At 46.0% G+C, this 14,620-nt stretch overlaps 2 protein-coding genes across 4 annotated transcripts in view; one reads left to right on the top strand and one right to left on the bottom strand.

Annotated features, from left to right (window-relative positions):
• Window positions 1–3,152, top strand: part of ZWILCH (zwilch kinetochore protein) — a 37,792-nt gene extending 34,640 nt beyond the window's left edge. Inside the window, exon 19 of the mRNA XM_080808941.1 lies at window positions 1,275–3,152. The gene's annotated coding sequence lies outside the window, so the exon portion shown is untranslated. The remainder of the gene's footprint in view (window positions 1–1,274) is intronic.
• On the bottom strand, window positions 1,407–14,410 carry LCTL (lactase like; the record flags this gene model as incomplete). 3 transcript variants are annotated; one of them, XM_080808942.1, is made up of 13 exons in its annotated part: window positions 1,407–1,522; window positions 2,990–3,053; window positions 4,080–4,279; window positions 4,467–4,593; window positions 5,564–5,838; window positions 8,638–8,799; window positions 8,893–8,947; window positions 10,611–10,706; window positions 10,808–10,936; window positions 12,628–12,737; window positions 13,010–13,097; window positions 13,718–13,881; window positions 14,266–14,410. In XM_080808942.1, 13 exons carry the CDS (start codon window positions 14,381–14,383, stop codon window positions 1,407–1,409), a joined length of 1,704 nt encoding a protein of 567 aa, XP_080665068.1. The 3 variants fall into 3 exon arrangements, with proteins under 3 accessions (XP_080665068.1, XP_080665069.1, XP_080665070.1); XM_080808943.1 differs by lacking the exons at window positions 2,990–3,053; window positions 4,080–4,279; window positions 12,628–12,737; ... (1 more) ...; window positions 13,718–13,881; window positions 14,266–14,410 and having other exon boundaries at window positions 10,808–10,897; XM_080808944.1 differs by lacking the exons at window positions 2,990–3,053; window positions 4,080–4,279; window positions 10,611–10,706; ... (2 more) ...; window positions 13,718–13,881; window positions 14,266–14,410 and having other exon boundaries at window positions 10,808–10,897.
• Between the last annotated feature and the right edge of the window lie 210 nt (window positions 14,411–14,620).

The following is a 14,620-nucleotide window of genomic DNA, read 5'->3' on the forward strand; positions in this document are numbered from 1 at the left end:
GCTAGAGTATGTTATGCTAAGTGAAATCAATCAGTCAGAGAAAGACAAGTGCCATATGATTTTACTCCTACGTGGAATTTAAGAACAAAAACGGATGAGCATATGGGGTGGGGGAAAATAGAGAGAGGGAAGCAAACCAGAAGAGACTCTTAACATTAGAGAACAAACTGAGGTTGAAGGAGGGAGTTGCGTGGGGGATGGGCTAGATGGGTGATGGGCATTAAGTAGGACACTTGTTTTGTGGAGCACAGGGTGTTATATAAGTGATGAGTCACTAAATTTTACCCCTGAAAGCAATAATTCACTGTGTGTTAATTAATCAGAATTTAAATAAAATTTTAAAAAGAACAAAACAGTTTTACCCCAGCCTGATTGTAGCACTAAAGCCCCAGATGTAAATACTGTTTTTTAAAATGTTTGAGACAGTATTAACCAAGAGAATGAATGCGATTTTAGCATTTTCTAGTGTCTTACTGTTTTTGTGTTTTAGAAACAGTAGAATCAAGTAATGAATAAAATGCTTCATATCATTCTTTCTTAAGCCATGTTCGAACCCCAAATAAATAGATGTTATTTAACTTCTGCATTTCAGCATAATTAAAGAATAAGATGGACGTTTATTTAAAAACCCTGAATATATAATTACAGAAAAGAGATTAAATATATTTCTTTGAGATATTTCACTGAGGTTAATTGAGTTTAGCATAAGAAAATTTATCTCAGGAAAGTATATGTGCTCACTTACTTGGTACCCACGTAATGCATTTTCCTAGTTGCTCGATAGAATTTAGAACCTGAAGGGATTGTTATCTGTAGATGATTGACTTTGTCCATTGTGTGTAGGATAGTGCTAGGATGACAATTATTTTCACATTAAAGTAATGTTTCTGGAGAGATTTTTATTTTTATTTTTGTTTTAAAGATTTATTCATTTGAGAGAGAGCATGAGCAGGGGGAGGGGCAGAGGGAGAGGGAAATAAGCAGACACCGTGCTGATTAAGGAGCCTGTAGCAGGGCTTGATCCCCAGGACCGTGAGATCATGACCTGAGTCAAAATCAAGTGTTGGATGCCTAACTGACCAAGCCACCCAGGCGCCTCTGAATAGAGTTTTAGAAAGAAAAAAAATACCAAGTATCAAAAACAGTTTGTGCACTAGGATTCCTTTTTTGCAAAGTGAAAATAGATGCATAACAGCAAAATACTAACATTGACTTTGACAGATGGTCTTTATTTCATTTATGCTTCTTTTTATTTTCTAATTTTTAAATCCCAGCACAAGACCAAAAAAAATTTTTTATCACAAAGCTTGAAAACAGAATCGTATATAAACCTTCAAAGCAGAGAAAGGAGGAAGATCCTGAAGATTCCTGATGAAAGATGAATCTGCAGAATGGGCAACCCTCTCTCAGCTCTGGCCCCGAAGCAGGAGCAGCAGGAGAACAGCAGAGATTAGTACACACAGGGTGCAAACTGTAGGTACCACGATCTCTGTCACCATCTGCATGTGACTTAGTAGAGGCTCTGAAACGGGAGGGAGAACACCACAAATGAGCAGGTCATCATTTCAGCGAATATAGCCTCATCCCGGAAGATTCAACCGTACTTGCAAAAATTTGGAAAATGGCATCATCAAGCTTTGTAATTATTCTCACTTGCTCCAAAAGAGAACATGGTGAATTAAATGTTCTTAAAAATATGTGAGGGCTTTATAAAATATTTCACAAAATGTAGGCTAAAGAATGCCTACGTTTGGTTCTTGCAGAGGTATTAAATAAAGCCTAACGGTATGTTACACTTACCATAAATTCATGTGAGGGTATTAACAGGCATGTTCCCTGGTTTCTGTAATTTTCACTGGGGGGGGGCGGTTTGTGAAAGAAAATCCTTGGGAAGCATCTCTAACCCTTCAAAGATGTCACTGTGTAACTTAAGAGGTGTAGGAGTTTCCATATTGAAAGTTTGTGTGGCAAATCTTGTGTAGCTAAGTAAGAATCTCGAAGAGCTGAACGATGAGCACTGTTCACATATATGATTATAGTAGTGGACATTTATGTAGTTTCTACTTTTAGGTTTTGTGCCTGGCACCCTGGCTACCATAATAAATAAGGCATGAGGCCCTGGTCCCACAGAATTCATAGACTCAGCAGTAGATTCCACATCATGTGTCTAGGTAATAAAATATAAGTTTATTTTGGTTTAAAGGAATATGCATCCTTGCTATTACCTGGTTATTTAGATGGGAGCAGGGCATGGTAGTGGCCTATAAAATTGGCCTATAAAGAAAATAGCTCAACTGGAAAAAGAAAAAAAAAAATAGCTGAATTGGTAGGATTTGTTTCGTCTAGCATTTTCCACCTCTGATACCACATTAAAGATGGGTTTGTTAAAACAGGAAGTACATTTCTCCGATTGCTCTTAGGGAAAGACAGAATTCAAAGAAATAAATGCTGTGTGCTGGCATTCGTTGATGTGTAGAAGCAAGCATCTTTGTTACTCTACATCTCTGAGCCTTTTTGATCCTGTTGTGCAAGAAACCTTGCTTCTGTGAAGTCAGGAACTTTGTTTAGTTTATTGCTGGGCTTAAAACACCCCCTAGCTAATAGTGAGTGCTCAGTAATTACTTTCTGGATGAGAGAATATCATATCTGGAGTGTTCTTTGCCTTTTCTTTATTCAAATATGGTTGCATTTTTCCCTCCTTCCACAAAGCCCACTATAACAAAAATAGGTTTATAAACTGGCTGTATGATTCAGAAAGAAAACGAGGGTGGATAAAGTATTTCTCTTTTGTGGTAGATTTCTAAAATGTTGTTTGAAATGCTTATAAAACAGAAATCTGACATTGTTTCAACGTGAAGGAATACATTTTTAATTGTATGTTTTGGAATGATAAACTTTGGATAGATCCACATTTCGAGGTTTTGGTAATATCTTTATAGGCATAATTATGTGCCTTAATTATCAGAGGGAGAAATTAAAATATACTCACCTGCAGCAAGCATCTGGTTGTTGATAGAACAAGTTTCCAAGGCTTTGAGGTACCAACTTTCCACCTAATAAAAACCCACTAGATAAGTAATGTCATCTTAGACTAATTTTTGCTATTTCAAATCATTTTTGAAATAATGTGGGATTAAAAGAATTTAAATCTGCCTGGAGTTTAAATTGGTTAATATTTATTAAATGCCTATGTGCATCATTGTGAGGGAGTCAAAAGAAACAACCAAACTGGTCTTTATTCTTGAGGAGATTAGAATCTAGCCCTTTTCTAGAAGTGCCAAACTGCTGAATGCCTGAGTCACTGTTCGTTTATGGTGCCCCTGGGCTCATCCTAAAAGGGTGTTGGTAAACAAGTGAGATTTATTTTTAGAAATTGTCTTTATTGAGACATTCTAAATTAGACTTTTTATTCCCTACCATCAATAGCAACATAGAGAACGGATGGAAAAATTTATAGGTGACTGAAAATGTTTGGTATGTTGTAAAGGATTATTAATTCTAAGTTTGATTATTTTTAATATCATTTTGGAACTAGTGGGAAAAGAAGTGAAAGTTATGGTCATTATACATTTAATTTACCTCTTCTCTTTCCATGGATGTTGAAGAGTAATTAGGCAGTATTTGTTTGCATTAAGATATAACATTTAAAATGACATTTAACTAGAAGTGTCTAGTTAACCTGATCCTTATAACCTGAAACAAATAGGACTTCTACATAACTCTAGTGTGTCCTTCATGCTCTGCAAGTTAGGGATTGAATTTGAAGTGAGGACTGAAATTTAAGGCATGTTTACCACATTCTAAGCAAATGAGCAAAGAGGTGGCACAAGTTAGGGGAAAAGTCATAAGGGATGTGTTCCCACAAACCCCGTCCTCCTCCACGGAGCTGAGAGGTTTGCTACACTGCATACCCCAAGCTGCTTAGCTCTTCAAAAATCTAGAACAAGTGAGGGGCACCTGACTTTCTCAGACAGAAAAGGACCTGACTCTTGATCTTGGGGTTGTGAGTTCTAGCCCCCTGTTGGGGGGAGAGATTTTTTTTAAAATCTAGAAAAAGTAGCATCAATAATTAGTCCTACCTCTCTTGGGTTGGGAAACCCATTGGCAGTGATAATCTTCTTGTAATATTGAACTGACGCCTTTGGGTAGCGTGGCTTATTTCTGTTGTTAAATTCGACATAGTAGAATCCATATCTATCTGAGTATCCTTTCTCCCATTCAAACTTATCCAACAGAGACCAGGAAGTATACCCTTTTATATTAACACCATCTTTTATAGCTGCAAAGACATTTTGTTCCATTTTTTAAATACATTTCACTTACTTGGAAAAATTACATTGTAAAGATAATTTTTAATGTATTCATTTATGAGATTCAGACATAAGCTTCAGTCAGTCATGGCTATTACCAGATTCTGTCCAAGTTAAGTAGGAAATATGTGAAGACAGTCTTGGTTTGAAGCTCACCTTTTAGCATTTCATTTATGTAGCCCTTAAGGTACTGAATTCTCCACTCATCACATAATTGCGTACAGTGTAACTTTTGAGATGCACCGTTTTCTGTCACGTAGATGGGAGGATTGCCGTATTGAGTCTGGAAGTGAGTCATAGGAATATCTTAAAAATTCTACCCTACAGGTGGGTTTCTGAGTCGGGGGCACATAGGGGAGCAGAGTATTCAAGCCGCCATATTTGAATTGAGTGTATTTAGCATTTAGTAAGTTCTAGTTCACACATTTATTTGGAGGTGAATGTAGACAGGAGCAAGTACGAAAGACTACATTTCTCAGTGAGTCAGCATCATTATAGAGAAAATATACTTCAAGGCTTATTCTTTCCCACATAGTTCATTTCAAGTGAGAAGGGCAGCCAAATAGCTAACTGTGGGATGAGAATTTGTAGCTATGGTTCTACACATTGAGGTGGTTGCTCATAGCCAACATTAGTCCCTAAAGCCTATATCTAGGAGTCTCTGAAGTGGAGGTGACTGAGTTTGACTTTAAAAGGTACGCACCTAACTGGAATTAAAAACTTTAGAAAAGGGGCGCCTGGGTGACTCAGTGGGTTAAAGCCTCTGCCTTCGGCTCAGGTCATGATCCCAGGGTCCTGGGATCGACCCCATATCGGGCTCTCTGCTCTGTGGGGAGCCTGCTTCCTCCTCTCTCTGCCTGCCTCTCTGACTATTTGTGATCTCTGTCTGTCAAATAAATAAATAAAATCTTAAAAAAAAAAAACACTTTAAAAAATATAGGCATCTGAGCCTAAGCTGTAAGGTCATGAATTGAGGTCAGAAATGTTCATTAGGGGCACCTGGGTGGCTCAGTCAGTTGGGGGTCCGACTCTTGATTTCAGCTGGGGTCAAGGTTTTCGGGTCTTTGGATCGTGAGATAGAGCCCCATGTCAGCTCTGCAGGGAGTCTGGTTGTCCATCTCCCTCCCCTCCCCCAGCGCGCACACACACACACACACACACACACACACACGATCACACACTCTCTCATTCTTTCTCAAATAAAATCTTTAAAGGAAAAAAACGTTCATTAAATAGCATAATGTGATCATCACCTGAGCGAAGTGGAGGAGCCTCCGAAATCCCCATGGCACAGAATAGAGCCACTTTGACCCCAGATCAGGCCAGTTGGGGTCAACCAGTTCTACTAAGTCACGATCGTTCTGGTAGCTGGGCCCCTGGCGGGAGGGGTAGTTCCTTTCTGTGATGTACCGAGTAGTATAATGGCCTAATCCCAAGAAATCAGATGTGCCTTTAATGTAGCTCTTTTCCTGAAGTGAGAACACTGGTAATCTTGACATATCCAGGCCTTGCTCTGCACTCTTTTTCCCTATTGAGAGAGAAAAATGGAGTTTAATAGAGTTTGGCTTTCTCACAATCCTTTTGCTGTTCCGTACCACGACGATACTGGCATGTTGACATAAGAACTGTTACCCAGATCCTGGGTTTTGGGATTGGTTTGTATGAAAAACATAACCTTAGCCTTTTTATCTGGAATTTTGACATTTGAATACTATTCACAGTGTTAAAAGCTTATGTTGCTTGAAAGTTGTATTTCCATAGAGGACTCAGTAAATGGTATGCACACAACTTTGGAGCTATATGGAAAAAAATGGGGTTGGATTCCTGCATTATTTCCTAGATCTATTTATCCTATGTTTTACTTGCACGTGTAAAAGGATGTGTGTACCAGGACCATCATTGTAGATTAAGTAGCAAAAGATTGGAAACAACCTAAAGGTCTATCAGGAGAGACTGGTTAAATAAATGATCAGATATTCTTCCATACAACACTGCAGTCATGAGAAATGACTGATGCAGCCCTTTATATACCAACTTGGAAAGAATGCCAAGATACATGTTTTCATTGAAAGATGCAAGTACACACGGAGCGGCAGTGTTTTCGCTCACACGTGCACAATCCTTCTTGGTAAGTATGCTTCCCGCTGGGGAGGATGGGAGCAGTGGGAAGAGGGAGGGGGGGAAACTTGACTTTTCACCTTGTTCTCTCTTGTAATTTAAAAAATTTGAAACATGCATTAAACCTTCCTATGATCTCTGCAAAAAGAAAAAGGGGGGGGGGCTTTTAAGTGAGTAAAAAAAGGAAACATTTGTAGGAGTTGTTCTAAAATATAACCATAAACATATTTCCAAAGAGGCTATTGGTTTAGATTAACTGAGTGAAGAGCTTGTATTATTAGATACCTTTAAGATTCTAGCGTGTTATTACTTTACTTGAAAACCACAAGGCATTGTCCCTGGACTAATACAGTAATCACTGGCTACATGTGGCCAGTAGCTGACGCATCCTCAGTCACACTGAAGGACTGATTTTTTAATTCTTTAAAATTTAAATAGTCCCAAGTGACTACAGGCTAACCTACTGGGCGGCACAGATAACATTTCCACCATCGCTGAGAGTTTTGTTGGACAACACGGGTCTAGAATCACGTTTGTTCATATATTGCACTTATGAGATGCCTGCAAGTAACTGGTATACAAGACTTCCAGCAGAAGAAAATATTACCTGCTCAGAGGATCCTTCTTTCCCCATTGTACCGGGAAAAATTCAGCCCTGTTTCCATTTGAATTACCACAAAGATGGCATTGGCGGGGTCTGGAATCAATTGGCCTGAAGCCTAGGAACTCTTGTATGACAAATAATCAATTTGACTTATTTAGTGCCATCCTGTTGTGGCTCCTGCCACGGCCGGCCTCGGAGGAGCCCGGGAGTGAATGCTAGGGGAATGATGGGCTGTGTCCCATCCTCAGGGCTTTTCCCCCAGGCATCTTGATGTCATTCTCAGGACTTTGAACCTATGTGTTTAGAGGTCTCCCAGAACTGGTTATTGCTGAGAGGTTTTTAGAGATTATTCGTCTGATTGTTCATTTTCAGATGACAAGAATGACACCCAACGCAGTCGAACCCCTTGCCCAGAGTCGCTCACTAGTTAGAGCAGAGTTGGAATTAGAACCTGCTGCTTCTATTCCAGGTGATTCTGATAAAGGGTATTTTAGAAAGGGAATTTTTTGGAATGTTGACAGTTCTTAGTCAAACATCCAAAATAGCCTTGCTGTGTGAGTGCCACCTTTGTCTCTCTTTATAGGGGGAAGCTGACTGCTACCTCTAGGTAAACAGAGCTAATACTCTGATTCCTATGGTCAGACACTGCTGGTTGCCCACCCAATCAATAGTCCCATGGCTGTCTCTCCCTCTTCTTCATACTCTTTAGAGAGTACTGGCTCCCCCAGCCTCTGAGGCTCTAGTCCTAGTGGTCTAGGACATTCTGGGGCATGTGACAGTTCCGTCCCTGGAGGACTTCCCTTGAAGGGAAGTCAGTTGTGGGTGAAGACTGTTTTCTGGGATGATTTTCCTTGTTCTTAAAAATGGGTATGACCAAGCAATTTGCATTTTTCTGCCTCTAGGTGTTGACGTGTCAAGATATGATGCCGGAGCTGCTGCAGCCATCTTGTGGCAATAGGGAGTGGTTAGATGGGCTGGCTAAAGGTGCCAGTGTGAAAAATGGAATGAGCCTTGTTCCTCAAAGACATCCCTGAAGGCTGGATTAACTGGCTCTGAATCACCCTTTTCTGAACTTGGTACCTGAGATGATAAATTCCCTACTTTTCAGGCCATTTTAGTTGGCGTTTTCTGTTACATGGCACTTAAAGGCACCCAAACAGATAGAGCCTTGTAAGCTCTATGCGTCTTTATTCTCTTCTCTGACAATGCGGAAACCAGAGCTCAGAAAGCATTTCTCAAGTGATAGAACCAACACTAGAACTGGCATTGCCCAAGACCATGTCTTTGACTTCTCTCTCCTACTTCAAGTGTAAGGGAGGGGAGTGGTGAGAAAGAGACAGGAGAGCAGAACAGAAAAGAGAACGGTCCAGAGAATGGGTTCTGAAATTTTCAATCTCCACGTTTTGGGGATTTGTCTGGGGGTCGTTCCTCCCCTCTCCCCAATTCAAATTTGCCATTCTCCGTTCCTAGGAGACTGGGCTCTCTCTCTTTGAGTGCCTTGCCCGGACCTCGTGTGTTCTTCCATCCCCCTGCCTCTCCATCACCTCACTTGTGCTCAGCACTGTTGTTCTGGTGCCTGGAGCTTAAAAATGTGACTTGGCTCACCGATCCGGTCCTTCATGACTTGAGGGTAGTCTCCAGCATAGATGGGGTTGGCAAACCAGCCCAGGCAGAACTGTAGATATCTCTCAGCAGCTTCTATGTCCTTGGGGCTACTGATGTCCACGGGTTCCCCCCAATCACAATTTAATGAGATCCCCACCAGACCTTAAAAGAAAGGACAGGGGGTGGCAGGTGCAAATGGCGCTGCCCCCACCCCACCCCAGGGCTGTGTCCTAGAGGTTGGGCAGTGGGGCTCACCTTGCTGCTTGCCGCGCCATGTGCTGTTGTAGGAATGCCAGGCTTGGGCGTGGGCCTGAAAATGGAGAGGTGCATCAAAGGTGCCTGGCTGGCACATTTCTCTCCTGCCTTTCTCTCCCTCTGTCTCTCTGACGAGAGATCAAGTTAATGGAGTCCCATCTTATCCCTGAGTCCAGCCTTGATGATCCCAATCCCTTGTTTCCCTTCCTCTGATCTCCAGAGGCACCTGTTTTCTTTGTTCTGTAGAGAAACTTGGTCTAATTCTGGCATAAACAAAACTACCTCTTGGTGTGATTTCTTATTCCACAGAATTTTGCTAAAGTTTCTTGCTTTGTTCCTGCTTGTCTTCTGTAGTAACTAGGCAGTACTTTTACCATAGGTGCTCAGGAAGTTTGGAAAATACCAAACATCTGAAACAGTCTTGAGAATGGAATTCAAAATGTGCTGACCTGCCTTCTCTCCATACTTTCCATCAGTGACCCACTGAGGCCTTCGGAGCTCTACCCTTTAAATAGTCACAGTTTAGGGAGCACCTCGTGGCTCAGTCACTTGGGCATCCGACTCTTGATTTCGGCTAAGGTTATGATCTTAGGGTCTTGCGATGGAGCCCTGCACTGGGCTCCCCGCTCAGTGGGGAGTCCGCTTGAGATTCTCTCTTTCTGCCCATCCCCCTGCTCTCTCCTCTCTCTCTCTCTCAAATAAATGAATAAATCTTAGAAACAATATTCACAGTTTAGGAACTCTTAAGCCAAATGGAGAAAGAATGAGGAAGTTCTCTCCTTGACAGGAATTTGAGTCTAGTATGTCACTCAGGGGCCCCGGTTCCTGCTTGATCAGATTGTTGCCCTTCTGCTGAATGTCCACTGGGGCCATGCTTCGTGCCTCACATCCCTGCTCCCCAGGCACCCGAATCCTCATCTGTGTTCTACACTGTGACCCAGTCCCCTCCTCCTGCTCAAGCCTTCCCAGTGGCCTTGTAACTCATGAGTCACCATGAAGCATCTTCTGTCTCCTTCCCTTCTGAGCCCTTACTGAGCTCGGCTGCCCCAAAGACCACCTCCACTGCAGCTCTTCCAAGAAGGGGGCGTTTTCCCCTCACCCCCACATACCTTGTGGTCGTGGGTAGTGTCCGCCTTGTTCTTTATTACTACTGCTTGCAAACTCTTTCTCCTTCCATAACCCCAGGGCCTTTGAAGTCCACCCTGTAGGACAAGCACTCCTAACCCCTTCTTAACTGCTGTCCTTCACAACCCCAGTTACTGCTGCTCATTCACTGGAGATTTCAGCCCCTAATTCATTGTCATCCCGCCCCTTCCTCCTGTCCCCATTCCTCACAAGACTGCTTAGAGCTGTAGGTGACAAGTTTTCCCATGCATGCACTCCATCCACTTGACTGGACCATCAGCTCTAGAGAGCTGCCACTGTACTGTCTCGGTGGAGGGGTCCAGCACTGGGTGACCGGGCTCCATCCACTTGACTGGACCATCAGCTCTAGAGAGCTGCCACTGTACTGTCTCGGTGGAGGGGTCCAGCACTGGGTGACCGGGCACTGCCTCCATAGAGCCTCATGGAATGCAAGGGAACCATGCTGGAATATGCCAGAACCACAGAGGACTGAACTCAAGCTCAGAGCCCTGGGGCAAGCTGAACTGATGCTGGAGTCTGTCCCTCCACCCCAAACCCAGCCTTCACTTCCAGAAGGACCCCCCCCCCCTTACCTTAATGATGTGGTGTGCTGCCGTGTACAGGCCCGTGCCGTGGAGCTGCAGGCCTGGAGCATGGCGGCCCGTCTCATAGCCTTTCTCTGCCATCGTCTGCAGGGACAGCAAGCGGGGACCACAGCACCCGTGAGAAAGGGGAGGAGCGCTCTGGTCCAGGAAGGGGGGTTTCCCACCTGGAGAAGGGCCCTGCTTACCCGAGGGTCACTGAAAGTGACCCAGTGCTTCACCCGGTCCCCAAAGGCCTCAAAGCACAGATCGGCGTAATCACGGAAGTAGCTGATCATGCTCACGTTCTGCCAGCCGCCGCACTTGACCTGGAGCAGCTGCAGACAGAGAGTGCAGAGGGAGGTGGCTTCCCCAGGGCTGTGTCTCGAGAAAAGACTTCTGGAGTTTATAGGCCTGGTATGTGGGAGAAACAGGGCGATGGCCACCACAGAGACTGTAGAGGGCAGCGGAGAGCCAAATGCGGGGCCTTGGGAGTTACCACCTGAGGATGGTGACCAGCGAAGCCCCATGAAGCAACATCAGTGGGGACAGGCTATGTGACATATACAATAAAGAAGGAGGGAACAAAAAATGAAAAGATGGGATTGGGAGGGAGAAAAACCATAAAAGACTCAATCTCAAAAAACAGACTGAGGGTTGCTGGGGGGAGGGGGGACGGGAGAGGGTGGTGGGGAAATGGACATTGGGGAGGGTATGTGCTATGATGAGTGCTGTGAAATGTGTAAACCTGGCGATTCACAGACCTGTACCCCTGGGGATAAAAATACATTATATGTTTATTAAAATAAAAAAATTAAGAAAAAAAAGGAGGGAACAGAGAAAGTTCGAGACTCTCATGCTTCAAAGGAATGTGATAGATCGAATATTTAAGAAATGGGCCAAGGCAGAGAGGTCTGCTATTGCGAGAAGAACCTCAACTACTCATGCAGAAGAAGTAAGACATGGTGTGGGACATGGAAGCTCTCATTAGAATTTTGAGGGCCATGCAGATGGGAGACCCTAGAAGCTCTTATGAGGGTGGGTTCTGCCTTCTGTGGAGGACTCTTTTCCAACCAAAGCCATCTGCTTTGTGAAGGTGGGATTTTCCCGAAATTCAGCATTCCATTGAAAATGCCTACTGAGCTCTCCCTGGTGGGTTTGAGGGCATGCTAAAGGGCCCGGTGAGTGAAAGCGGTTAACTAGGGAAGAAACTGGAATGTGGTCTCCAGTTTGTCTCCCTAAAGTCGGCTCTACGCCCCAACCCCAACTTAGAGAGGCCTCTGGCAGTTCACCTCCCCACAGAATGATCCCCGTCACCTCAGCTTGGCAGTCTAGACCTCCCGGGCCTGGCCCCAAGCCACACCTCCTACCTCTACCCCTCCCACTCCTGCCTGCTCCCCAGACTTTTAACCCAGTCACTTGCCATGCCTTCTCTGCCCCCTTGTTATGCTCCCTCCATCCAGAACACCCCATCCACTTCACACATCCCAAACCTTCAAAGCACTGACTGGACCCCATCCTCTCCCCAGCAGCTCCCTGAGGCCACATTTCTACTCTCTGACCTCTTGCAGCCTGTGTCACAGAGGGTCACCTACACAACCCCTCTCCCAGTAGGCCGGGATCCCATGAGGCCTTGCTGAGTGAAGGGAAGAAGTGCTTGAATAGTGATGTCTGACAGTGACCTTGAGACTTAGTAGGAATTGGTCTGGGGGGGCTGTGCCCAGATGATGGGGCTCAAACAGACTTGTTAATTATGCCATTTCATCACATCTTACTCAAAAGGGGTTTCATCTTAGTTTGATTTGTTGTTTTTAGGCCAAATGTTTTGGGAAAACATCAAAATCCACTTACCACCTATTTACAAACATCAGTGAAATCAGCACCACGTCCCTCTGTGTGGGTGAGTCAGATTTCTTGGCTCCCTCCCGTCTCTGGGTCCAGACCTCAGCCTTTGCCCCACGTTGGCAAGCCCCGTCCCCCAGTCAGGTGCCCCCTGCTGAGCCACCCCCTCCCCACCCCCGGGCCTCACCTGTGGGAGATCCCAGTGGTGCAAGGTCACGATGGGGGTAATGTTGCTCTTCAGGAGGGCGTCGATGAAGTCATTGTAGAACTTGATTCCTCTCTTGTTCACCTTGTCAGCTGAAGGCGAGATAAAAGGGGCCGTGACCTTCCCAAGTGCAGTGCTCCTTGGCCCTGTGGTTTTTCTCCGGCCTAAGGGTGCCCCCAGTCTGCCCGATTCTGGGTCTGGGGGACGGCATGGGTGCCCGGCTGCCTGCAGAACCTGGGAGGGCTGCTGCCAAAGTAGCCATGTTCTGGGGCTGCTGTCCCTCCCCAGCACTCTGTGGTGTCCTGCAAGCCAACATGGCCAGAAGGGACCACGCTTGGGCCTGGTAGGGGCTGCCCCGTCTCACCTCGGACGCCGGTAGGTAGGAGCCGAGGCCAAGACAGGGAGAATCTGTAGTGGCTCACGTGCAGCTCCCTGAGCAGGACGATGTCTTCCTGTGCAGACAGGGGTGGGAGGCAGGGCAGGGTCACCTAGGGCTCTGGGGTGGGGGCTCGGGGTCCCACTGGGGGCCTGGGCCAGTGCTCACTCCTGTCCATAGCTCCTCATCTATTCAGTAGGGGTAAAGGCACCTGCCCTGCTTCCTCCTGCCAAGGGTCAAATATATGCAGGATAGGGGGGTGCTTTGAGATGTCCATTGGGGTATTCCTAATAAACTTGGGGGATGAATCCCCCAAGAAGTTAGCCCAGACAGGAAAAGTGGGTTCTGAGCAGAGGGACTTCCTCCACAGGGGCCGATTCACAAGCAGAGAACAAGGGTTCAGGCCACGTGGCTTATAGACCCTGGGGTCATGGTATCAGCCACTCAGGTGTCCATCACTTGGGCTAAGGCCCTCGTTCTGGTGGGGCCCTGCTTTCTTTCCTTTCTGCACATCCTTCCCCTCACCCTCAGCCCACCAATCCCCAGGCACCAACGGCCCCACCCGTCTTTACTGCAGTGGGATGGGGGCTGCTTAGCAGAGCACCAAATTGACATTGTCCCCCAGACCCCCTCCTATGTCACCGTCCACTTCAGCTGGGTACATACGTGCCCCTGCAACACACACCGGTCACTCACCTGCACCTTGTAGTAACCATCACAAGCCACGTCTGCTGTCTCATCCCCAAGCACCTTTCCCTTCCCACTGTGAGTGAAGGTGTCCCAGATGCTGGGCCCTTTCCCATCCTGGTCCCAGGCTCCCTCCGTCTGGAAGGCAGAACTGCCCACGCCCCAGGAGAAGCCTGCAAGTAGAGACCCCAAGCTGGGCCCTGGGCCCCCTCCTACTCCCCACCCAGTCCCTGGACTCTGGGCTGTGCCTCCTGGGCCACAGAGCAGGCCCCCTCCCCACAGCCTGCCCCTGTCTCCCCAGAAGTGGGAGCCTGTGGGGGAGGGCGGGGCAGGACCTAACACATTTAAAGCTTTCATTTGCACAGTTTTAGCTCTGATTAACATTCACTGTGTAAGTTTTAAAAAATCTGCTGGGAACTTCTATATTAAAACAGCTATGTGGAGTTCTTTTTCCCATCCTACCTGTCAGGAAACTAAAACACCCAAGTCTTTGGCAAGCCAGCCAAGGTGGGCAAACTGACAAACAGACGGACAGACCAACAGAGGAATGGACATACCAAGTGGGAAGCTTCCATAGTAGAAGGAGGCCTCTTCTGGGGCTCCCTTCCTGGTGGCCCCCAGCCTGGACACCAGCAGTAGCACCCACCAAAGTGTGACAACCCGCACTGGCTTCATGGCACCCGGCCCTCCCCCATTCCTGAAAAAGCACACCTGACAGGTGGAGGCCCACACAGCCAGGGCTGGGGGGCTGGATCCCAGTTTGGGGGTGAAGGCCAGGAGGGGAGGAGGTGAGGGTTATCTAGAGCAACCTTGGCTCAGCTAGGGCCTCTGGTCCATTGCTCCCCCGGAAGCTACCTGCAGAGGCTGATGCTGGGCACTTAAGGAGGAGAAGAACATGGGGCTTGGGGGGTG

The sequence above is a fragment of the Martes martes genome (genome assembly GCF_963455335.1).
Source record: "Martes martes genome assembly, chromosome: 7".
NCBI classification, from domain to species: domain Eukaryota; kingdom Metazoa; phylum Chordata; class Mammalia; order Carnivora; family Mustelidae; genus Martes; species Martes martes.